The sequence below is a fragment of the Eumetopias jubatus genome, unplaced genomic scaffold (genome assembly GCF_037043125.1).
Source record: "Eumetopias jubatus isolate StellerSeaLion01/CBP00866 unplaced genomic scaffold, mEumJub1_p1.0 scaffold_14, whole genome shotgun sequence".
Lineage (NCBI taxonomy): Eukaryota > Metazoa > Chordata > Mammalia > Carnivora > Otariidae > Eumetopias > Eumetopias jubatus.
This window is the reverse complement of record NW_028274820.1, coordinates 78,861,409-78,887,931: the sequence shown is the minus strand read 5'-3', so window position 1 is coordinate 78,887,931 and position 26,523 is coordinate 78,861,409. Positions and strand designations below refer to the sequence as shown.

Sequence of the window (26,523 nt, the reverse complement as noted above, 5' to 3'; positions counted from 1 at the left end):
ATATGACAAAATTTTATTAATTTTTAATAAAAATTTAAAAATTACCTAGATAATTTTTCATAAAAATTTAAAAATTATCTAGATAATTTTTCATAAAAATTTAAAAATTATCTAGATAATTTTTCATAAAAATTTAAAAATTATCTAGATTTTTTAAATGGAAAATGAATATATACATATGACAAAATTTTATCAATATGAAAGTTCATCAAAAATAAGTAAGTCTCTCTGGACCCTGGAGCTGCCCTTAATTCTATACTTCAGGGGAACAACTGGTGATATTTCTAGAGAATCTTGCCAGAAATTTTCTAGGCATATAAAAGTAAGTGTGTGTATGTGGGTGTGTGTGTATACATACATACATATATATATATATGTATATATACATATATGTAATCACACATCTATACACACATATTTTTACTCAGTTGGGACAATACTCCTCCCACTCCTTTGTACTCAGGTGTTTTCATTTAATCCAGATTGGAACTCCTTCCGTATCTACATATATAGATCCATCTCATTCATTACAAATATATAATATACGAATGAATAAAGCACCGTTTATTTAGCCAGCCAACTACCATTAATTTTTTAAAGCCTCTTTTGCTTATACTGCCTGCCTTGAACATCATGATGAATTTATCTGCAAGACAAATTTCCAGAAGCAGAACTATTCCTAGATCAAAGGGTGTGCGTATGTGTTTTGTTTGATAGGTTTTACCAAACTTCCCTCCAAAGTTGTACCAAGATGCCTTTCCACTCACAGGGTTTGAGAGTAGCACTGAGACTGTCTGAAGCTCTCAAAATAGCATTCAGATATCATCTGGGCCTCGACTCCACCCTTTCTCTCTTCCTCTGAATTTATTCTTCCTGTTTGCCGATTCCAGGTTAAAATAATACTTTGTACAAAGATCATATTTATAAATGATGAGAAAAATAGACAAATTTCACTCTTTGTTGACAGCATACTGTTTAGATCACTCAAAGGACTGAGACAATACAAGAGAATGAAGGTGGAAGGTAGGAAATTTTTAACTTCAAAAGCTGTGCTGCGCAACCAGGATTTCAGGTCAGTCTTGATAAAACAATGGGAAGTGACAAGCACCTTTGGAAATGACTTTGAATTGATGTAATAATTCAGAAATGAGCAATTTAAATATACTTTTGGTTTCCAGAAAAGGATTATTGCTGAAATTTGAATCCTAAAGTCTCACTGGTTTCCTGAAACATTCAGTGCCTTTTCTGGTCTCATTGTTCCCGATGCTCGTCTCTGCTCCCTCCTTTTCTCCTTCGCTTCCTTTCTCCTTCCCTCCCTCCCTCCTTTTTTCCTTCCTTTGATAACTACTGCATATAATTGCTTTGCCTATATCATAGCTACTAGTGTCACCTATGTCATTCTCCAAGCATTTAGCAGCTGTATTAGAAAACATTTTTTTTATAAATGAGAAATTTATTTACATTAACCAAAAATACTGTCCAGCAAAGGAAAATGACATGCATTTCCCACATTGGAAAGCCTACATATGGTGGTGACCACTGCCACAGAAGTCGTTCTAAGCTTAGGAAAAAAGAAGCAGTTGTTTTAGAGACAGAATAGCCATTTTGCTAAGCCATGTACTATGTTAGAAAAAACCTCCCATCTCAATTTCAATCACGATTTTTCTTTCATTTTACAACAATACTGTATGACTTAATTGGTTTAATTGGTCTTGTGGAGCACCACACCAAATGTCTGTTGGATAATGCTAGCTTTTATGACCTGTGATTACACCTTTGCTTTCGGTAGGTAATTGAGGAAATTTCTTTTACAAAGGTATTTTAGAAAATCACTTTCCTTTTGACCCACTCAGTATGACAATCTTGGCAACTGTGGCTGTGCAAATGGGAGGTTAAAAGAAAACCATCCACTAGTAAAAGGAAATGTATTCCTCATAGCCCCCTCCCCCAGTTTTGTAGGAAATACAACTTCTTGGCCATGCCAAGTACCAGCAAATATTATGGAATGAGAGGAAGGTTTCAGTAAATACTTTAGCCTATTTGGAAAATAGGAGGCTTCCAAATTTTTAATTAAACCAAAAGGCTTATATTGTCTGTGTAAAAAAATAGCTTTGAAGTTATTTTCTGAATTCTTTATCTGCCTTGAGAAACATCAGTGGTGTTGGGAAAAATAAACTGTCCCATAAGCACATTTTCCCCATACATCTCAATTCTTCATAAGTTCAGTTTTCTTCTTAATTCTCTAAACTCAGAAAGATTTCTCAAAATTGGGTTTCAAGGAACTAGTAAGTGTTATGGGTAAAATCCAAACAACCTAATGAAATGAACAACTGGTTCTGTGGTCAAGAAAATTTGGGAAATGCTGAGAGGTTAAACAGGTTTCTCTGCTGTTAGATTCCTTACAACATACATTGTGGATGTTCATTGTGAAGACAAAAGGGGGGGATATAGTATATAATTTTTCTCAAGCTAATTTGACACAGAATCCTTTTATTGTGGAGTAGTCAGAGGCTAGTATGTAGCAGTTTTTCAGCAAGTAGATTGTTTTTTAATTGCACCAAACGACATTACATAACTTTACAATGTATTCTCTGGACCAGAGGCAGGGGACCCAGTCAGAGAAATATGTACAGTATAAGCCAAAAACTGTTGAGATAGCAGTGTTCTTAAATGCGATCTATCTTCTAAATGAGGTATGAGGTAGATAGTGAGAAGTTATTGGACCATGTTGCTGCCAAATCACAAACTGTTTTCAATACTTTTGAAAAATAAAGGTATCCTAGGTAGCTTTCAAAGGGAGGTAGCGAAGGCCTTTCTCCTTTATAATGTGAGGAGAAAGGCCTTCGCTACTCCTCAAACATCAGCCCACATACTGCATGTACCATTTATTCTGGAAATTTTACTTCGACTTGTTTCTTTCATTTAAGGTTCAGTAAAATGCCTCATGTGGAGGTAGCATATTAACTTTATCAGCTTTTACAAATATAAGACATTTATTGGAATCTTTCCATTTGTTAAGGTAAATAGCTCTCCTGGAAATGAGGCAGTTTAGTGCCAAATACTAATAAAAAGAGAGAGAGGGAGGAAATCAGTGGAAGATAGTACAAGATTTCCACCTGGTTCTGGAGCTCGGTGAATTCTGGTGATGGCAGGGCTGGGTAGAACCCGTGTTGGCATTTGGGTCAGTGGAAGGGACACTGTATGGGTCAGTGAAAGAGAGGGCAACGAGAGTTCTCTAAGTGGGAAGAGGTAAGAACTGAAAGATGTAGGAGGGCACCAGAGATAAAAAATCATTCTTCCTAACATTGTTTTCAACTGGTCCTCAGAATGTCCACCCTATGCTAGAAATGGAGGACGCTGTCAAGGTGAACAAGACCTCGTTGTTCATTCTTTCCTTATTACACAAATATTAGATCCTATTTTATGCCAGGCACTGCACTCAGAAGAATGGATGAGAATATAGCGTAATACACGATAACAGAGTATGCATAATATTGTGGGAGAAGAGAAAATAGAGCAATTAATGGTGTCCACATCATTTAGGAAAATTTTCATTAAATGGGTGATATGTGAGCTGAGTGTTGCACTCTGAGTAGGAGTTTGCCAGGTGGCTACATTAGGCGGTATGGGAATGGAATGGAGACTTAAGGGCAGAAGTAGGTAATTCAATAAGGCTGAAACACAGAGTGGATCAAGAAGTATATAATGTCCAGATTCTTACATGTGTTGATAATGGGGGTTCTTAAACTACAGACAATAAAATCTAGCTATCCACAGAGATATGGTGTAGAGACCGAGTGATACTTTTTAATGCTGGATAATCTAAGAGAGATCATACTCAGGCTCTAACAGGGTATTACTTATTTTAATTATTCTAGAATGCTATAAAAATTATTTTATTTGGACATTAATGAATGTCCTAGACAAATGTTTCTCAAAGTATGGTTCCCAGACCAGCAGGATCACTATCACTTAGCAACTTGTTAGAAATGCACATTCTGAATCAAATGCTTTGGGGGTGGGTCTAACAATCTGTATTTTAACAAGCTCGTCAGATGATTCCAATGAATCTAAAGTTTGAGAACCACCAGAGTAAAGTGTGATAAATGAGTATTGGTAAATTCTTTCTGTATCAATGTCAACATCTTTATGTGACAAGTAAAAAAAATTACGTTCATTGTACCTTGGCTGTACATTGGTTCATTGATTCGAAACTTCTCACTGTATTTAGAATTATCCATAGGAAAATTCCTAAAGATACATAGCTCTAATGATGCCAGAATTTTCTTGTCTTAGACTTTAATCAATAGGTGTATAAGCATAAGCATGTCATCTGGAAAATGGAATTAATAACACTTCTGTGAGTTGATTGTGAAAATATAAATAACGGATATAAAGCACTTGGGATATACTAGAAAATCTAGAGAGGGTTGTTTTTGCTCTTAGCACTATTAAAAATTATAATTACTATTACTATTTTTTTTAAAGATTTTAGCTTTGTCCTTACTGTGGCAGTTTTTTTTTTTTTTAAAGATTTTATTTATTTATTTGACAGAGAGAGACAGTGAGAGCAGGAACACAAGCAGGGGGAGTGGGAGAGGGAGAAGCAGGCTTCCCACTGAGCAGGGAGCCCGATGTGGGACTCGATCCCAGGACCCTGGGATCATGACCTGAGCCGAAGGCAGACACTTAACGACTGAGCCACCCAGGCGCCCCAATTACTATTACTATTATACATAATTACTTACAAGTTAGCCTTGTAAATATGCAGATGATAGACTGGTGTGATTTGTAACTTAAAGCAGGGTAGGTTCCCTGACTCAAAATATCAACCCTACCAAATGTCACTGTATCAACTCAGCTTTATTTTGGCAAACACTTTCTACTCAATAAATACTTTTTGAATAACTGAGTGAATAAATAAATCTATTAAAACAAAATTACCAATGGGGGTTGAAGGAGATATGTCACAGTTCTATATTCACCCAAAGGTCAGTGTTTAGTTAAGAAATGATCAAAGATGGCTAGAAATGGGTAAATGATGCATTCTTTTTAAGAGTGGGGACAGGTAGTGAAAGCAGGAAGAGTACTTGCTGGGGGAAGAGCCTAGAAGAAGGGAAGTATCCCTAAATGCTCAGGGGAATGTTCTCAAATGCATATTGTATATATTTCACACTTTCGCTTGAGCTTGGAGTTGAAAATGGGACCAAGCACCAAAAAATATTCTAAAAAACATTTGTAATATTCCTTATTATTTAGCTTGACTGATGTTTTTACTGAATGGACTGTTTGCTTGATTGAATTAGCTGGCCATTTTTTTCATAAATTTGATATTTGTTAAATCACCCAGTTCCAGATAAACCTAAACTCTCTTAAGGAGTATTTATTCTGTTTCTTTGTTTTTTTTTTTTAAATCTCTTGGGAAGGAAAATAGGAAACGTAGTTCCATATGCACTGTTCTTTCATAGATAACTCTGATCAGTTTATTGATCACGGAGTATTTACTGGACATATCTCATTAGGTTATTATATTTGGTTTTATTAATTTCTCTAGTAATTATGATATACAAATATGATTTAAAAATATATTATTCAGTATTTAAAAAATCTTATTCATATATTTTTGCATTCTGAATTTATTTGTGCAAAAAGATTTCTAAATTATTGTAAGATTTTCTTTACTGATGTGCTTGTTGCAGATGACAAAGTCTGAAGAAAATGCAGATATTTTGGAGTTCAATTTATTTGAAAATCAGATTTGTACTTCCTGCAGTTTCCATATAGGTAGCTTTTTTCTTTTTTTACATTGGGGAAATGAATTATAGGTGGCTCTTATATGAAAGAAAATGTTTCTAGAATGGAGATGAATGGGTCCTGGGAAACTAAGTTTTTTGTGGGATTTTTGTTATTTTAAACAATGTACATGTGTGCCCAGGAGAAAGACTGCAATGTGTGGACAGAGCCACAGTTGTGTGCATGAAAGTCCCTGGTGGAAGGGCCAACTGTGGCTAAAATTTCTCCATTTCTGCTTGCCAAAGGTATGCCTAACATGAGACTCCAACTGCTCAGAGGGTGCCTTTTGCTAACTTCTGTTTGTTGAATTAGCAGTTCCATATATTCATATTAATTGGATTATTCTATTCTCTAACATAATTAGTTAAAGGCTGGGTACCTGTCCAAAAAAGGGGGATTTTGGGAAGCAAGAAAGGGCAAGGCTGAAAAAGTGATTCTTTGCAAACGGAAGAGGATCTGCAATGGTGGACATGAACATGTTCTCTGGACAATATACTTAAAATTCTGTTCCGGAATTACCTACAAAGCCAGTTATGAACTGGACCCAAATCTCTCATGATATTTTATAGTTATACTACATTACCAGGATTGTGTATCCACAGTCATGGTTTGGAATAGTTTTTGGAAATTAAAAAAAAATCTATCCATAAAGGACAATGATATTGTATCTGTGAAGAATACTGGAAATCTAGCACCACCGTCCTGAGAAACAATAAAAGAGATTTCCAAAATTATTTCTAGGTAGCAAGGACCCTGACGGTAAAGTGACTTATTTTGACAAAAATCGGGGAAGGGAGTTTGCTAACATTTAGTTTTTCTGAGAAGCAATCTCCCATAATGTTTAAGCGTATGAACCTGGGAGCCTGGTGGGCTTGGATTGAATGAATGGTTTTGTAATTTATTGAGTATGTGCCCTCAGAATTTCTCAATTTCTGGATACCTTAGGATCCTCATCTAAAAAATAGGAATAATAATAACAACTCACTCCTAGACTCATGAAGACAATATGAATTATTTTTTAAAAACATCAAACCAGTACCTGGCACATAGTAACCCAGCAATAAATGTTAGATATGGTTAGTATTATGATATGCTCACATAGATTTATATACATTTGCGTATGTTCTTAATCTTTTTGTGAGGTAGGTATGTTTTCCCCCTTTTACAGTTGAGTATGCATCCTGCTTACTTGTAGAGGGATTAATAGCTGGCAAGAAGTTCAGAGAAACTGTAAACTGCTGGGCCAGGAATAAAACTCAGCTACTAATGATCAGATTTCTCCTACTTCCTGGGTCAACTATTTAAAATATCTGAGACATATCTTTGTTCCTTTTAATAGTCCTGGTCTACTGGAACCAGCTTGACCCCTGATGGATAGAGACTAAATGAATCAGATCTAGAAATCTGATTCTGATAAAATTTGCCAAGAATCTATCTTTGATTTTACTGCCATCATTAGTGCTGTTTACTAGATAATTCTTTCTCTCTGCCTCTGATTGCATAGTAGGATTACATTTCTCTGCCCACTTTGAAGTTACACATGGCTATGTGACTTACTTTGGCTAGTGCAGTAGAAATGGAAGTGAGCTGGCCCACTTCCAGGAGGAGGTTTTAGGAGTCATTGTGATTCATCATGTCCTGTTACCCCTGCTTGAATGATTGCAGAAGTATTTTGTCAAGATGGGAGTTTCTATCGCTGGACCAGTAATGGACCTGCAGCATGACTGAGAAATATTCCTTGTTGTTTTAAGCCACTGAGATATTAAGGTTCTTTTTTTTTTTACTGTGGTATAACCTAGCTTGTGCTGACTGATGCAACTATGGACGGAATCTGGAACACTGAATAGCCAGTAATGGATTGTAAAGCTCACTATAAAAAGTGGGAGATGCTAAATCATGGCAGCCCAGAGCTGAATACACACCTTCTGTGCTCTCCGTTTGTCTGCTCGTTGATTTTGGTGGTAGATCCGACTGAAGTTAGATACAATCACCGGAACAGGAAGAGCAATGACCAAGACCCCACTCAGCGAACAGATGGAACCAAAAATCTTCCCTGCTATGGTTTTTGGTACCATGTCCCCATACCTGGGTTAGAGAAAAAAAGTAAGGTTTTAAGTCACAGAAAGTTATTTCTGCCTGCCACAAATAGCTTTTTACCTTAATTCAAATGATTCTTTTGGACCAATCTATCTCTATTTCATGATGACAATATACATGGGTTAAGACTTTAATAAACCAGAAATTATGAATATCTGAATATAAAAAATTATCTTTCAATCTTGCAGGAATTGATTATAACATTTAGATATCTCTTTGATTGGAAAATATTTTAAGCCAGATGATGTAATGATAGCTCTTCAATTTGTCCTTTATATAATATGGCAAAGTTCTTTATATTTATTTATAGTCAGTATTTCCATGCTGAATTTTATAATCTAGATAACATCCTTTTCCACTTAATTTTTTCAGCATTAGATTGGTTACAAAATTCAAGTAGAAAAAGTGGTATAGCACATTCCTTTTGTCAAATATAATCACTTAAAAAACAAATTTTCCAAGGTCTCATTGACCTTCACTTGTTAACTCCAGTGGTCATTTCTCCATGATGATCTTATTCAATCTCTCATTTGTATTTAATTAGTTTTCTCTCTCCTTGCAATACTTTCTTTTGGCTTCAGTATTAGAAAATTCCCTTTGTGGTCCTCCTACCTCATTGGCTACTTCTCCATCTTCTTTTCTGGCTTTCCCCCCCTTATTTGATTTCTAAATCCTGGGGTAACGTGGGTCTCAGACTCTTACTGTCTCCATATAAACCCTTTCCTATGTGATTTCATCCCGTCTCATAGTTGGCAGTTACCTATATGCTGCCGATGCCCTAATTTATATTGACAGCCCTGATGCCTATCTTGAAAATCAGACTCATATCTTCAGTGGTCTGGTCTGCTTTTTCCTACCCCTGGATTTTTTAAGAACCTATTAAGAGCCAATTAAGACAAATTAGCCAAAAAGGACCTCTTATTTCTGCCACCCTCAAACCTGTTCCTCCCACAGTCTATCACCTCCAGTTACATGGAACTGCAAACCACCCAGTTGCTCACACCAAACTTGAAAGAGTCCCTGCATCTCATTTCTGAGCTGGTCTTGTTATCACTGACCCAACCAAATTATGTCCCATTCGGGTCTCTTTCCTTAACCTCCATTTTACCACAACAATCCAAGCTATCCCCATCCCTTGCCAGAGTCATGGGTAGATGATGTAGCTTCTTACCTGGACTCTCTCTTCCATATTTCCCACTTTACAATTCATGCCAACATAGTAGCCAGAGTTACGGTTTTAGAATGGAGATTGGACCTTTGCTACTTTGCTTAAACCTTCTAATAGACTTGGAACTAAAATAAATCCAAACTCCTCATGTTCATCTCCGAGAGCCCATATTGTTTAATTACTGCCTGTATTTCACACTAAGTCCACTGTCCTCCAGCCACACTGGCCATCTGGCTTTCTGTTCACATGTGCGGACACCAGACCATCATTATTCAGGTTGAGGCTTACATGTGTCCATTCTGTACGTTATTTTCTGGCTACCTTATCCACAGTGGTCTTATTCTCTCCCCTAGTCATTCTCGATAGCATTTCCCCATTGAAGGGCCTTCACAGTACTGTTAACACATGATATTTTATAATTTATTAACATATTTATTTTTTGACTACCCACCTGCCCTGCTATCATTAGAATATAACCTCCACAAAGCAGGATCTGCTCTATTGAGTGTCTCACCAGCACAAAGCAGGCTCTTAATAAATATTAGTTGAAGAATCCATTTTTCTCTACCTTACTGATACAGAGTTCTTCTAAGGATTCATCCCTGGGAAGGGAGCAAGAAGACCTTTTGATCATAGGACTGCAGAAGTTACCTAGCTATGCCTGTAGAGCCCTAACTACTCCATGTTCACTTTGAGGCTCTGGGGTGCTCAACACTCTGAGACGAGCTCAGGTATTGGAATCCAGACTCAAGGAGGTTTAGGAGGACTTGAGGTTGCATTGTATCCTGAAGGGTGGCCTAGGTAATGATCACTCTAACATTGTTTTATGGGAACACATTTGTGTGTCAATATAGAAAGGAAAGTTGCAGAGGGATTGGTCCAGGAAAGGGAGGTGAGAGTGACAGCAGGCTCTACTGACTAGCACATTTGGTGACCCCATTACATGTTCTGGTCCTTGTTTTGAAGGCTCAGTTACTCATTCTTGTCAGTGTTTTGCGGTGATCAGCAGTTGAGCTAATTCACTGTAACTAAAATTCCCACAAAATTTTGGCATTAGAACGACAGAATTAATTTATAGTAAAACAAACAAACAAAAAAATAGAAAAAAACCCAGGAATTGGAATGCTGTGTCCATATGAAACAGGGTCTCTTTCTTTCTTTTTTTTTTTTTTTTTAAGATTTTATTCATTTGAGAGAGAGCACGCCAGAGAGCACATGAGCAAGGGGAGGGGCAGAGGGAGAAGCAGGCCATGTGGGGCTATATCCCAGGGCTCCAGGATCATGACCCGAGCCCAGGACTCTGGGATTATGACCCGAGTGGAAGGCAGCTGCTTATCCAACTGAGCCCCTTGGGTGCCCCAACAGGGGCTCTTTCTGTAGTCCATCCGGGAAGGTAAATCATAATCTGAGGTTTGTTAGTAAGGAAACAGTCACACATAAAAGAATTTATAAGGTGAGCAAAAAAGTCGTGAGGACTTTCTTACTATAGGGATCTGTCAATGGAATTGGAAGATCAACTTTTTATACAATGCTGTGTGCACGTGAGCCAATTTCTATGTTTGCCACAGTTCACACTGAGTGCCCAGTCATATTTTATTGACCTCTTTTTTTCTCTTTGCACCGATTATACAGTAGGTCCTGGAAAAGGACTAAAACACACACACATACACACATACAAGCTGCTTTTCAAAAAAGGGATTTGATTTCAAGGTCTACCAAGCAGGGTCTAGAAAGTGTTTCTCAAAAGGGAAAATAAATAAAATTCAGCTATATTTGTTGTGGCCAGAATAAACAAGCATTGAACCCATGTGATTCAAATAAACTTTGTAAGATATAAATACATAAAATAAAATAAAATAAATAAGATAGTGAAATGAATCCAAAATAAAGTTTTTCCTGTCTTCCTCTAAGAGATTTTTTAAAATTACTATTTATAAGCTACTTTTTGTATCCTAGGCTCACTGTATCATAGAGTAGGCAAGGCCAGCACTCTTGTAATTATTAGAGAAAATTAAGGGCTAAACTGTGTGGTATGGACCCAAAACTCAGTAAGATTTTAAGAAGACAGAAGGCTGGTAAGTTCAGGCAGCAGGTGGTGGTGGTGGTAGGGATGGAAGATAATCATACGTTCAGAAAGTCTTTACCTAAAAGAAGAAGGGAGAAAATAAACTGAGGGATTCAGTCAAAGGGATTCTGAGCCAATTGATAAAGCAGGTTTTCCTGGGAAAGCAATTTTTGACAAGGTGCCCAGGATTCAACTAGAGAAATAATCATTGCAAATCCTTTTTGAATGTAAACAGATTCTAATATAAATAAATAAAGCAGAAAGTGAACTTGTTACTCAGAGAGGAAAAAAATGAGTAAAGTGAAATTTCTTGTTCATTTTGTAACAAGGGGATAGAAAGTAAAGATGTGAGCCAGCTTGCCGAAAGGCAGAAAATTCAGCCTAGAAGGACCCGTAAGGGAAGAGAGATAACAGATAGGAGTGCTTTAATGTCACAGAGCTGTGCTAATCTGCATCAAATTCAGTATTTATTATTTACCTCCACCATATTTGTTTTACAATTCAAATTTCCTTCACAATCAGGAAAGCAAAGGTAAGCGCTTGAGGGGAACTGGCCACACCTTCCGTGATCATGGTGCAAAGGGACCGTGGGTGGGACAACAAAGTGCTCACTGGTGGGGACATCTCCTCCCATCGTTTTACTCTTGAGTAAAAAGACAGATGCTTTTCATGATACAGAAAATGAGGATGGGCCCCAGGGCTCCGCTGTTGTGAGGCTGGGGCAGAGGGAGATGTGGGGAGGGCATGGGGAGTAGGGCAGGCAGGGGGCTGCGGTGGGCGTGCCTGGGTGCGGGCAAGGGGCCGCGGTGGGGGTGCCCGTGGATGCGGGCAGGGGGCCGCGGTGGGGGTGTCCGTGGGTGCGGGCAGGGGGCCGCGGTGGGGGTGCCCGAGGGTGCGGCCAGCGAGCTGCTGGGAGGCTGCCCCTGACTGCTCTGTGGGACCCCCTCAGGCTGATCCCGGAGGAGCACACGCTGCCTCCCTCCACATTCTCCCCTCCCCGCCCCCGTACTGTATCTACGGCTCTTTCTGCTCTGCCTCCTGCTCTTAAGATTGGACTGTTGTTTCTCTTTGCAAAATTAAGCATATTTCACTAGTTCAACTACGTCGGCGAATCACGACAAATACCCAGCGTGGTTTGTATCTGGTCTTACCGTTGTCCATTTGTCTCTCTTCTCACTTAGGAATCACCTTGAGAATGGAAACAGGTAATTTTTATCTGCAAACTTAAAATTGGGCCCAGAATCTACTGGGGATAGGAAATAGCTCTCTGGCAAAATCAGCTGCTTCCCTTTGTTTAACAAAGGCTCTTTTAACTAGTATTCAAACTCCTAGTAAGAAGCAAAATAGCGTTATACAGCTCAGGAATCCTATCTCACAATGATGGAGGAAAGGCGTAGAAGAGAAAGCTTCATAATGAGAGGTGACACTCAACTCAGCTAAATGATCCTGTAGTTTATGTGTTGCCTACAATACTTCCATCTTTTAATGATGATTTCTATCCGAGGCATTTTGTTTCCTGGTTGGCATTTTATTCTTTTCATTCTATGTAAAAACACACCTCATTTTTCCTGACCCCCATCTTTAAATGAGTGCTAAGCCCCGTGATATTATATATTCTAGTCTTTCTGTTTTTCTACAGAATTTAATCTGATGTCCCCAGTCTTCAAACACCCCTTTCCCAAAAAGATTGACATCAAAAAATTATGTAGACGTGGTTTTGTTTTTCACAGAGACATTTTTTTTCTATATTTAAAGAAAATTTGTTAAAAGGTTATAAGGGGCTTTTAAGGTCTACTAAGATAAATACTGAATTCCTAAAAGAAGAAAACAGGAGAAAGGATGGCATAGTATAAAAGAATCACTCTCCAAAAGTTTTACATACTAGAAATACGCAGACTTGAACTTTGTTAATTGAAAGGAAGTTTCCCCATCTTTTTACTTTGCTCTGCTTCTCACTTTTCCCACTTTGCTCTTCCATTCACCATGTAGAGCCAGTCCAGTTTCTTTCTGCTTTTTTGTTTTCATCCTGGACATCTGTCAAACCTTAGGTTTGTTGCCTCTTTCCCTCCTCATATCAGTTACAAAGGTACAACATGGAGGTATCATTCACATAAAAATATTAATTCTAAATTTGCACATACTGCCTAAAATACTTAATTAAAATATCTTTTGCCACATGTTAAAGACCCTATTAAACAGAAGACCGATTCCCCAGAAAAAATTCCACTATTGGTTCTTGAAGATTTTGATCTCAGATGTCAACCAAAAGTTTCTGCAAAGTACTTAAATTGTGGCATGCACTCAATGACAGAAAAGTGGCTAAATCTGGTTAATTCAGACAAACAAATAGAATGCCTATATCTTCCTTCCATCTGTCCACCCACCCATCCATCCATCCATCCATCCATCCATCTTCCCAGTTTATCAAGTAATATGAAAATAGAAAGTGTGTGTAACTTTTTTAAAGATTTTATTTATTTATTTGAGAGAGAGAGAGAGAGAGCACAAGCTGGGAGCAGAGGGCAGAGGGAGAAGCAGGCTCCCCGCTGAGCAGAGAGCCTGACATGGGGCTCGATCCCAGGACCCTGAGATCATGACCTGAACCAAAGGCAGATGCTTAACCAACTGAGCCACCCAGGCGCCCCAGTGTGTGTAATTTTTTAAACATAATACATTGTAAACCAAATTTTATTATATCCACTCAATTTTCCCCCTTTTGGCATTTGTCCAGCAATCATATGCCTCAAGTACAGTTGTCTTTAGATCTCAAATGGAGAAATATTTCCTGGAATTTTCTTAAGCAATACTGTTAGCTTCCTCGTCCTATTCATATAGTTTCTATTTTTTTCTTCTCTTTTTATTCGAAGAGTATAAATGTAGGCTCATTTTATAAAGGAGAGATGTTATATAAGCAAACCTCCCCAGCTAAGGAATGACTTTTCATCTGTGAAACTACTTCCCATGGATACTAAGAAAACAAAAGCCATGTATTTTATCAACACTCAGGAAGGTAGAAAAGATCTACATATAACAGGAAGGAAATGCTGATTTAAATGTAAACCTCAATGCTTACTGTAATTCAATCTTGTGCTCTCCCTTTCTCTTATTCACAATGAAAACGTCTTGAATTGCTAGGTGGAAGGAATCGAGTGAATGGATCCTGTGCACCTGCACAGAACTCCAGGAGCATCCTGTGCATCGTCTAGGGCAGGTGCTGGCTCAGTAAAAGCTACCACGTTTGGTGAAAACAAAAACAAAACCCCGCAACTTCGTATGGGACATGAATCTGTATTTGGAAATGGAAGTATTTGAAAAACAGGTAATCGGCTATGATACGTCTGAATGCGTCTCCCCCAAATTCATACCTTGAAATCCTAACGCTTAATAGGATGATATTCAGAGGTGGAGGCTTTGGGAGGTGATTAGGTCACAAGAGCAGAGCCCTCACAAATGGGATCGTTGGGCTTATAAAAAGAGACCCTACACAGCTCCTTAGCCCCTTCCACCATGTGAGTTCAGAGCAAGAAGGGCAGTCTATGAACCTGGAAACGAGCCCTCACTGAACCTGTTGGTGACATGATATCTTGAACTTCTCAGCCTCCAGAACTGTGAGAAATACATTTTTGTTTTTTATAAACTACCAAGTCTGTGGTATTTTGTTATAGCAGCCTGAGTGGACTAAGACAGTATCCTTAAAAAAATTAAATGAAGTGATATGTATAATAATAACCTGGTAAAAGCTATTAACTGATGTGTGTGTGTGTGTGTGTGTGTGTGTGTGTGTATTTTAATTACTGATTTTGTGCTTGAATTTTCTCCTAGACATAACTACTGGTCAGAGAGGTCTGCGAAATCATTTCTTCTGATCTGAAAGCTGGATCACTTCTCAAATAATAATTCTACTCGTTAGGGTCTCAGTAGCTAGTTATTCATGGATTTTCTGCTATCAGTTTGGCATTCTAGAAGGATCCTAGTTTGATGGCTAATTTTTGTAGTAGCTGCAATGTATACAAATAGCAAATGACTTTTTTTAAGTGTTGCTATATAACACTTGCTTGTGGTAGGCAACTTGTTTGCCAGAGGGACCCTAGTATTACTTCAACAATAGGAAGATTTTTTTTTTTTTTTACATTTTAAAATCAACATTTGCCTAAAAAGCTTTGGTTTTGTCTTCACCTCTCTTGCCTGTAGGATCAATCCTATACTGTCCTAGCTGCGTTGAAAGCTTGAGAATTTTTTTGGATTATTTCACATGCGTAGTTATTTAAAGTTATTCTGTGTTCTCTCCTGTTTCTTTAAGTCTAAGCCAAATTTTTAGCTGCCATTCTTTTAAAAGTGTAGGTTTCCTTTTTGCTTTTCCTACTATTCTCAACATTAATAATTTTCACATTTACTAAAAGAAAGGGGCAGCTAGAGGATGCCGCACCTTCATTAGAGGATCTTAACCAGGAATGGATGGATTCTTAAGGAACTTGATAAAAGTCAAGCGGGTCAGAGAACTCCATGATAGTGTGTCTTCATAGACATTTTCCTAAAAGTTTTCAGAGCTTTTACTAAACTATCAAAAGTTTTTGGTTCAACTAATGTTAAACACTTTGGTTCGAATATGTAAGGGCATGTCAATCAATGTCATACATTGTTGGTATAAATGCTTGAGCACATATTGCACAAAGGAAATGCCATAAAAATATCAGCATTATTTTACAACTGCAGAAATGGCAAATACCCACTAGGGGGCATAAAAACCTAAACGAAAGTTTGGAAACCAACCAGGATCTTTTTTTGGTTTTCGTAAGCTGAAAGTATTTCCAGTAAGTTGCCTGTACCAATTCCTTATCTTTGCCTACACGCATCTAATATTTAGGATATATTTTGGGCATCTTATTTCTCTGGAAATAGTTGAACAGGACAAAACCTCACCAATTTCATAGATTATCTATTTTCATGGTATTTCAAAAAAGATGTAAAATAATTCTGACAGCATTTTCTATTTCTTTCAGAAAGATAGGTATATTTCTGTAATGTGAGATATCACTAAAGTGTAATTTTAAACAAGAAGCCCTTTAACCAAGACCCTTAGTGTGAAAGTTAGGGAAAATGAAAGGACTGGGGTTGCATATAGAGAAGAAGGGGAAAATTGAGGAACGGCCAAAATGCTTTTACCACATCTACTCACATTTATGCTCTAACCTCTCAACAGTGGATTTCAGGCGGGCTTACTAACTGTGTGCCTCTAGCTTGTGCCTTTTTCTAAAACAAATTCTTTTCTGATCCTGTTTTCTCTCGTTTTTGTTTTTTTTTTTTTTGCCTATTATATGATCAAATGAGGCTTTAAAGGTTATAAATGCAACATATGATTATGACCGAATATCCTAATAAAGTGTTTTTTACCTAAATGAATATCGTCAATAGAACTCTTTATAGTCTCCTTTAAAGAATGCTTTATTTTCAAAGTATGCTAATCAGAGCCTACATGTGTAACGTTTACTTTAGTCTTCATTTTTAACAAGGTTATAAAAATACATGTACAATCAGTTATTGTGAGGCACAACATTCTAAAAACGCTGGGAGCTGACTTTCCCAGCTGTAGGACCACCGGAACTGTTTTCTCCTGCTTTGGGGTTTTAGTCTTTGTTGCCTGGAGCTATCCTTTCACTCTCACATAGCTTAGAGTCGGATCTTGTCATTCTCTGACATAAAAGCCTTCCTTGTTGCTCTATCACCTGCAGGAAAAAGCTCCAGCTCCTTAGCGGGACAGACACAGCTCTTCATGACGTGGCCATCCCAACCTCCTCGCTCACCCACACATCGCTATGCTCCACTTGGAACAAATCAATTCCAATTACTGGCTTGTATTATGTCTTTCCATTCCTCCATGCCTTTGTATATATTGTTCTTTCTAGAATATCCCCCTTTGCATAAATCCTTTGGGTGATCTCCTCATTTACACTGATAAAGCTCAAGTATCAGTTCTTCTTTGAAGAACTTCTTGACCACTTTATCTCTGTCCAAGCAGAGTGATGTTTTCCCTCCCCACTGCCTCCAATGCTGCTTGCAACTAACGAAGTACAATTAGTTTTTTAAAGGTCTGTTCTCTCTCTAAACTAAGAGGTTCAGGAGGTCAAGGATCCTGTCATCATTATAAGCCCAAGTCTAGCAGAGACCTTGCCCAGAGCTGAGCAAACAGTTGAAACCCAATAAATGTTTACTGCTTAAATAAATCCTCCAGGGAGAGGTCTAATGGTAACCAACAAATATGGAAGCGAGTAAAGGGGAAGACACATCCACTGCTCTTCCTCCTTTCACCAGATTTCCTTTCTTTCTCCAAGCCCGGCACCATCTCCTTTCCTCAGTATGTCTAAATTCCTCTTTGAATACTTAGATGATATACTCAGAATAACCTAGTTCTACACTGTCAATTAATCTCACTTTTTAAACCCAGAGAAATCATTTTTAACCTACATGATTTTTAAATGAACAGAGAAGCCGAGAGAACTGACAATTTTCTAATTCCTACTTGTTTTCCATTATCACATGCTTAACCAACACATACCCTGCTAGAATTTCCAAAATACAAATCCTCCCAAATTTGACAGATTTTGTAATCCTCAAATACCCAGCAACACGAATGAATAGGACCGCTGGTTCCCTGAATCTCACGTATCATGCTGGGAAATAGCAGGCTCTTTCCATATCTCTCTAATCTTCTCGAAGATGCTGCTAATCTTAGATAGTGAGCACTAGCAATTTCTGAGAATTCCATTGTTTGGTATCCATTTTTCTTAACTTGGTCCTTTCCGGTTATGCCCTGGGAGTATATTGGAGGAGGTCTGCCTGTCTTCCCTCAGATGAACGTTAATCCATCAAGCATATCAAGGTCCCGGCGAATGCCTGGTCATTTTGGCTTTGGGCTGATGGCACCAGCTTCCAGAGCATGCCTCTCTTGGTTTGGCATCCCAGGGGGTTTCATCTTCAACACTATGAGAGCTGCTCTCACCCTGGGGGCTTTCCTCAATTACCTGCAGCGTGGCTTCCTCTCTTCCTGTCCTTTGAGCCAGAACTGTTGGAGGAAGCTCCCTGCCCTGCCTGAGGCCATGTCACTGCTGTTGCCTGCAGGAGGTCACCCAAGGAGCCCAAGCCCAGGGCCATTTCAACAGTTCTGTTCCTAAGTTTGTTTTCTTATAACCAGCCTCCTATCTCACTTGCTGATACCATCAACATTATTTACTGCCTACAATCCATTCAAAGACTACTAAGTGCCTTTGCCATGGGAGGAAGGAGGAGACACTCCCCAGAGTCATGTCTGCAGCACGTCTTAGGGAAGAAATCAGTTAGGTAGCATCCAAGCATGAAGTGGAGATGTTTATCCTGAAAGTTTTCATCTCTTTCCACCTGAGTTTACACTGTCTCAAACCTATTAGCCATTATCGGCCTCATGACACCTTTAAGATATCTTTAAGTATTTACCTATTTCATTTTGGACTGTACATTTGAAATTACTTATAGATTATCTAGTAAGGACCTAACACATCTCTTGTTTCTAACTCTGCCCAGGAAGGCCTGCTAATTTTGCTGCCCATCGTCTACTTGAGCTTTACAGAAAAGAAAGCACAAAATTCTAACTGTGCTGGAGGTAAGACTTCCCTCCTTCCCCCTCTATTAGGGCAGGGAATTAGGCTCTGAGACCCAAATGCAGGCTGTGTCCCTCCTGTAGATCTGGGGGCCGGGAAGTCCAAGGTCAAGGCACTACAGAGTTAGTGTCTGATGAGAACCCACTTCCTAGTTCATAGAGAACTGTGTTCTCACATGGTGGCGGGGGAAGGGAGCTCTCTGGGCCTTAATCCCACTCTTGAGGGCTCCACCTCATGACCTGATCACCCCCAAAGGCCCCATCTCCTAATCCCACCACACTGAGTGTTAGGATTTAACGTATGAATTTGGGGGGACACAAATATTCAGTCAACAGCACGATCTAATGGCAATCCCAGGACTGTCCAGGCGCCCTTCACTCAACTGACCACCCTGGGCAGAACCTGGGCTCCTGTTATCTTGTGGTGGAGTTGAGGGTCCGGTCTCTAGCTCACCATCAAAGGTAGTTTCTCATAAGTCATACAGCCAGATGGTAGACCTGCCTTGGTCCTTCTTCATTTATGCATGGCTCTGCTTAGTCACTGATGAGGGACTTTTTTCCTGCTAAAAATTCCAAAATTCTTTAGGGATAAATAATTTAATATGATTATGCTTCATGTAAGGAGTCACAGCTGTTTAAATACAAAAGGAAAGCAGAGCAGAGAAGCTGTGATTTAACCTCCCAAAGACAGTCAGGTATTTCTACTAAAATTCAAGTCTTCAATTTAACCTAGAAAGTTTCTATATCCTTAAACAAACTTTGTTTTTGATGAGAATCCAATGGCCTGTATTTACATTAGAGAGGCTTTTGGAGAACAATTCTATGCTGTTCAATGAGAGACAAAGTTATCTCCTAAAATTAAATGAAGATATTATATGCATTTTATGTTTAGATTCTTTTGCCTCTTCTTAGGCAGTTAAAGCATTGATTGAATGGTCATTCTTTCTATTAACTATGTAAATTAGGGTGTATCCTAAATAAGCATAAATGAAGAGGGCCTTAAATAAATTCATATCTCTACCTCTATAGTTCTAACCAGTCAGATTCCTATATGAAAATGCTCCTGTAGTTGCATTCTGATTGTATATAGTTAAAAAATAGTAATAATAAAATAAACTAAATAAAAATGAAACAAAAAAGTATACCTGCTTAAACCTAAATGAACTAAAAAGAACCTTCTATAAAGAAGTTACTTTCGGGGTGCCTGACTGGCTCAGTTGGTAGAGCATGCAACTCTTGATCTTGGGGTTGTAAGTTCGAGCCCTACTTTGGGTGTGAGCTTACTTAAAAATAAAAATCTTAGAAAAAATCATTTTCCTGATGTTTCATTTTAAAGAAAAAGAGGAAACAAAGCAGGTGAAAATAAGTTGAAATAGAAATTAAAAATTCCAGAATATATGCCACATTTCAAGCACATAAAATCATAATTTCTTACATCTCTTTGTATGTTCCTAACTACGCTTACTTTTTCTGGAAATGAGATTAGGTTATAGGCACAATGCCTTACTTTTACGGTAATTAAGGTAATAGTATTGTCTGTATTCAGAGCCTAAGCAGGAAAACAGAAACCACCCCAATTATTTATAGCAGCAAGGACTTAATGAAGAGAATGAAGGGGGCTGGGTGTGGCACTGCGGTCGCTGAGAACGGGGCTAGAGATGAGGCAGGAGATGGCAGTCCAAGCCACAACCCCCGTGAGGCTGGACAGGCAAAGGACAACACAGCTTTCTGAGCCTAAAGGCCGAGTCCCTGGTGGCAGCTGGATCTTTAGCAGGCCTTTAGGGGCGGAACTAGAACCACTAAAGAGGGTCAGCTGCTGCCTTAGAAGATGCAAAGAGGGACAAATACCCTGGTGTCTCTCCGCTAACCCTACCTTCCCATCTCCTGCCGATGTTCCCATTGTCCATACTGGCAGAAAGTCAGATGACAGGCCAGTCTGGCAAATGGAGCCCCCTGGAGTCTGGACAGCTAGTAAGAGGCATAACCAAACTGGGACCCAGGGCTTTCCCCCACCCCCCAAACCCAGGCTCTGCCTACCGCACCATAGCTCCCTGCTAAGGTCGTTCTGGTCTAAGATGTTATGACCCAGATGCAGAGCTGTTATTTTGTGGACAGACTCCAGCCCTTCCCCTAAAAGCAGAAAATCACATTTGATCTGAATTAGAATCCTGGTAGTGAGACCAAGAGGACCTCTCTGGGTAGCTGCGCTGGGTGTCCCGTCATCCTGTATTTTGAGACACCACAGGCCTAGGAAGCTGCATAGGGACTGAGGGAAAGTTGCATTGTCTAGAGCAGGCTCAAGGCTTTTCAGTTTCTGTCAAAGAGGTGCATTTCAATCGCTTGTACATTTAAAATAAGCTAAACAACCAAACTATCGGTTTTGACAGAGTGAGGATGAAAAACGCCAAACATGAAGCTACAGTATAGAGATGTCCAGCTAGATTTGATGACTGTAAAATGTTCTACTTGTACGAAATGGGCACAGTGTGTAATAAAAGCTGGCCCCTGGGGCTTCTGAGCCTCGTGGAGACTAAGTGCTGGCAAGAGGCTCTTAATTAGAAAAAACCATTTCAGAGTTGTATCCTTCAACAGATCATTGAGAATACCATTAGTAATAAATTAAAGCATATTCTAAGGGCAGGTGAATATATGTAAAACCAAGTTGCCTTTTAAAATGAACATAGCTCCACAGTTAGTGCCGTTGCTCGTGACCCTCTCGTTGCAGGAGTTAGTTTTTCTTTTTGTTGTTGTTTTTTATTACAGTAATGAAAGTCTATAGCTAAACATGCCAGAGCCTGGCTGTTAGTTATAAATTTAAATAAAGAAAAAAATATTCTTATGTTTAAAGGAGAATATAAGATGGTGGATGAGGGTTTGGCAATAAAATATAAACATATAATGTGTGCTTTAAATTAAACACGAGAAAGAACATAGTGGTTCCATTATAGATGTCATTAACATGGATAGCTAGAATACTCTTTTACAATGTGTTTGACAACTTTATGTTTCTACCACTAATGAGAGCTGATGATAATGGTTTATTTGCAGTTGTAGGGTAAAGCCTTCAAAATTCAGCACCTTAACCTCCCAGAACAGTCACTATGGGATCAATGGTGGTTGATTTTCATTATGAGAAAACAAGGCTTAAACTTGAAACGGCAGAAGAAACATCCTTGACATAGTCCTCAAAACATGTGCTTGTTTTATAAATACAGATAAAATTGTCTGCTGGAATAAAAGCACGTCAAGTAGTGAACTTCCACGTATAAAAAAAGAAAAATAAGTTAAAGCAAGTGATAAAAGTTGAAGGCAAATATTCCTCTTAAATATATTTTTCCTTCCTTCTTTTCTCCCTCCCTTCTTTCTTTCCTCAAAATTTTATCTAGTTCTAGTAATGAGTGAGGTACTTTCATACTGATAATAGATCTAACATTTGGTTCTTTTTTTCCTCCAAAAAGCTCTCACAGGTAAGGAAGGTAGTGGGGGTAATAAATAATTGAACTCTCATGATCTCAGGTTTCTGTATATTTATGTTCTTTTTCTCCTATCTCCCAAATGCCTAAGGTTATTGCTTGCATTGTGCTCTATCTGATCTAACTTTTACTAGAAATAATTGTTAATTATCTTGTTTACACCTCTGCTATTCACAGTAAGGAGGATCACACCAGTGGCTTACTCTCCTAAACCCTAAGTGAATCTCCTTTCCTCAGGCCCAATTCTTTCTGAACTATTTTTTTAAAGAGATGTAAACAATGTCATTGAGTTGCCTTTGTTGTTCCTAATATGCTCATTTAGAGCACTATTTTTGTAAAGGGCAGGATGGTAAAATTTTAGGCTTTGCAGGACATATGGCTTCTGTTACAACTACTCAACTTTGTTTAGTGCAAAAGCAGCCCTAGATAATCCATAAATGAACGAGGGTGACTATCATCCAATAAAAATGTCAGCGTTCATAAATAAATAAAAGCTATTCGCGGACACTGAAATCTGAATTTCATATAGTCTTATGTGTCAAGAAACATTCTTCTGATTTTTATTTTTCTAACCATTTGAACATGTAAATGCTCCTCTAAGGTCTCACACAGTATACAAACAGGAGATGGGCTGTATTTGACTGTGGGTCCTAGTTTACCAACCTCTGACTTAGAGGGAACATTCTCGGGATAATCAACTTACTTTGGAAAGGCTAACCATTGCTTTCCTGTGGAAGAGTTTGAAACCATCCAACAAAATGTTACCTCAATACTGTTAAACATATTTCATCAAACATTTTGTAATATCTTGACTGTAGGAAATGTACATCCTAGGGACAAGAGGGTGGGGAGCTTCTGTATCCCAGCTCATCCATCTCTTCCTCTACTGCCCTCTCTGCCATTACTGGTCGCCTGGTGTCAGTGGGCATATAATAGATGAACGGGGGGATGAGCTGATTGCCCTGGTGTTGTCTGCTACTTACATAATTTGGGGGGGTGGGGGTGGGGGTGGGGGCGGGGGCGGGGAGGGAAGGGTGTGTGATGTGCCAAACACTGCGCTATGTGTGGGAAGGCAGAGATTAAAGGCAGCGGTGCTTGTTCTTAGTGACTTCTAGCTGGGAGAGAGGCAGCATTGGACAGAACAATGAAATGTAGTAACTCCTATGATAGAAATAGATTGTGGGATATCTTGGGAGTTGAGTATACTTGGGAAATAGTTCCTCAAGGAGGCGAGATTTGAACTGAATCTGAATTGAAGATTAAAAAGGAATTAGCCAAACAATAAAAAAGGATGTGTTGTGAGGAGGCTTTCAGGCAACTTCTTGCTGCAGAGGTACTCTTATGAGTAGGTGGGGTTAAGTCCCTGTCTATGAGGGTATTGAAATAACTTCCTGATAAATGTCTCTCATGCTCTTTGAATGACTTTAATTCCACCATTAGAGACTAATTCTGCCTAAGAATCCTTGTCTTTGCTAAAATACAACTATTCTTGAGAGTGGTAACACATTACGCCTTTGAACTCTTGAGTCTCTCTTTGGGATTGAATTTATACATCAAATTATTTTCTTGAAGGCAGATTTTAATGGGGGAGAGGTTGGCAAAGTCACATTCAAAGCAGGGAAAAGGGCTCAGAAATGAAGGCTGCAGTGCTGAAATGCAAACTTGGACTGTTTAAAGTTTTACTCAGGGCTAGGTTGTGCCTAGAAAAAGCTTTCTTCGTGAACTGACTTTTAAAAAGGGCGTTTGTTTGTCTAGCAAGAGTGAACGGAGCCAGCCATTATGCCTTAGAGACCCTGTATTGATCTTCGCAGGCAAACCACTAAATAGGACTTGACTGCTACACAATGGAGGATTAATTCTCCTTTCCACATAAGCCTACAGTGGGCATGTCAATGTGCATTTATGAAACCTCCCTCTGTGTGGAGAAGGGAGCAGAGAATCTAATAAACAAATTAACGTAGGGAAGTCAAAAGGGGAATGTGGCCAACAGGTTTTGTTTTTCTTACATTAAACTCTATTAAATGAAGTCAGAAGAAAAACAGGTTTTTATATAAGTTCCTAACTTTATTCATGGTTTTTTGACTTACCGCTTTTACGTAGTATGATGCTAATTATTTCATATTTTAGAATGAATAAATTGTAATTTTGTTTTTGCCTTTGTGAGGCTTTCTTGTTGAAACATCTCAAAAGATTCTAGATTTGAAATGAGTGAATCACTTCAAATTATGAGCTCTTGCTATCCTAGAAATATGTTAATTTTGAGTGGAATTTTGCTTAGGCTTACTAAAGTAAGAAGTAGGAAAGTTCTCATAGTTGATTATTTGTCTGAATGATCTCAAACAAATGTCACATTTAAGAAAAGTAGTTTTTTTTTTAAACTAGACTGATTAGGCATGGATACAAGTTTAACTCCCTAATTATTAATTAATGACAAAAGTCAAATGAATCTACAAGTGGTTTTTAGGAAAGATAGCAAGTGGAAAACTTAGATGGAAAGTTACATGTTGCACTTAATATAAAGTCAGAGAATATATTTTGGTTCCTGTGAAGAGCTGTCACTATATACCTACTGAAATAGGGTGCCATTAATGAAAGAGGATGTGGGACCATGGTGATAGGTGTTAATTTTAAGCCCTATGATCTTTCTCATGAATGTGATGTGCTGTTTTAATATCTCAGCTTTCCTACTCAAAAACAAAAGTAATCTTGTACTAATTATAATTCTCGTGTACTAACATAGCAAGTAAGTGACTTCGAGGATAATTTAAATGAGTTTGTTTTAGTTGTTTTTCCACCTGTGTATATTAGAACATCCACCATTCACGTGGCAATGTCTTCTTCCGTGAGCAGGAACATCTCACTCCCAGAGAGTAATGGATTCAGGTAAGAAAAGCAGCCACCGGTTAAGGGCTATTAACTGGAAGCAAAGACATAGGTATAGAAATATTTTCTATGCTTTCATAAATTAGATATGTCATGTCCGAGTGGTTTTAAAGGAGCAAAATCACCCTTGAACAATCTCTTACCTTACCCATTATGCAACTATCATTTTTTCTTTTTTTCAAGACTAATCTTAACATTTCTAAAACAAAATAAAACAAAACAAACCTTGGGGACATCAGAGACTATCTTATTTTAAACACCCTGCCAAAGCCCTGCCATGTGCAAGCAGAGAGATGTGAGTCACCCACAGCAACTGCCTCTACCAGCCAAGATCCTTTTTAATCAGTCAAGTTTGATCAGGAATGGCAGTGCTCTATCTCTAATGCCTCAGAGGATGAATGCCAAGGAAAGCCAGAGAAATGCATGGAGGAATATTGGGGATATTTGGTCTGCACTATCTTCAGGCTCTAAACTCTTGATTCATAATCATCGATCACCAGTATTCCAATAAGTCTTTAATTATCTCAAGGGCTATTTACTATTTCCAAAAAGGTTTTTTTTTTTTTTTGTAATCTAATGTATATTTAATTCACTTGAAGAGTATGTATATGGAATTCTCCTTTCTAATTAAAAATGAGGTATCTTATAAAATCAAAACTTGAAAAGAAGGACGTCTCCATTCCCAAAGGCTAGGGATGGCTACTGTAATGAGATTTTCCATTTTTATGCTCTATTTCATTATGCCGTATTACCCCCCACGGGAAGGTAAATGCCATAAATATTAAATGTGAGCAAACAGGATGACACAGATAGAACAGACAAAATGTATCTGAACATTTCTAAATTCTTGTGATACCAAATTAATATATGATTCTGGGAACAAGAGTTCAAGGATCAGAAATAACAACTGGTAAACTACATCTGTGTGATCAGTTGTATCTACGGATAGTTATTTGCAAGCACAATGTTGGCTCATCCTGTGTTGTAGTATAAACAAATCTATGAATTATAGCTGAACACTTTTTATATGTTAATTACATTGTGTTCTCTAACCAACATGTTTTTACTTACATAATCAGATAAAAACAGTAGTTTATTTTCTTTGTCAGAACTTCCTTATCATCTAAAGAAACCTTTATCTGATCAACTTAAATGGTAAATTAAAATTCTCAATGATTGAATATGTTCATACCACTCTCAATGGAAGCATGTAGGAAGGAAATGACTTTTTTTTTTTTTTTACGAAGAAAACAAGTGAGTTTGTTTAGGGAAACTGAAGGACTGTTGGGCTCAGAATTACATATCAAATGTTTGATTTTCTTGTATTAATTGCATATCTATTAGCATTTGAGATTAAATAATAATTGATGTGCTCAAGAGAGCACTGTAAAGGAGGTACTATCCGCCAGATATG

The 26,523-nt window shown here is 38.2% G+C and overlaps 1 protein-coding gene across 1 annotated transcript in view; it reads right to left on the bottom strand.

Moving 5' to 3' along the window:
- Positions 1-26,523, bottom strand: part of KCND2 (potassium voltage-gated channel subfamily D member 2) — a 483,982-nt gene that overhangs the window by 7,916 nt on the left and 449,543 nt on the right. The window contains exon 2 of the mRNA XM_028104940.2: positions 7,716-7,878. Coding sequence (XP_027960741.1) covers positions 7,716-7,878 — 163 coding nt within the window. The remainder of the gene's footprint in view (positions 1-7,715; positions 7,879-26,523) is intronic.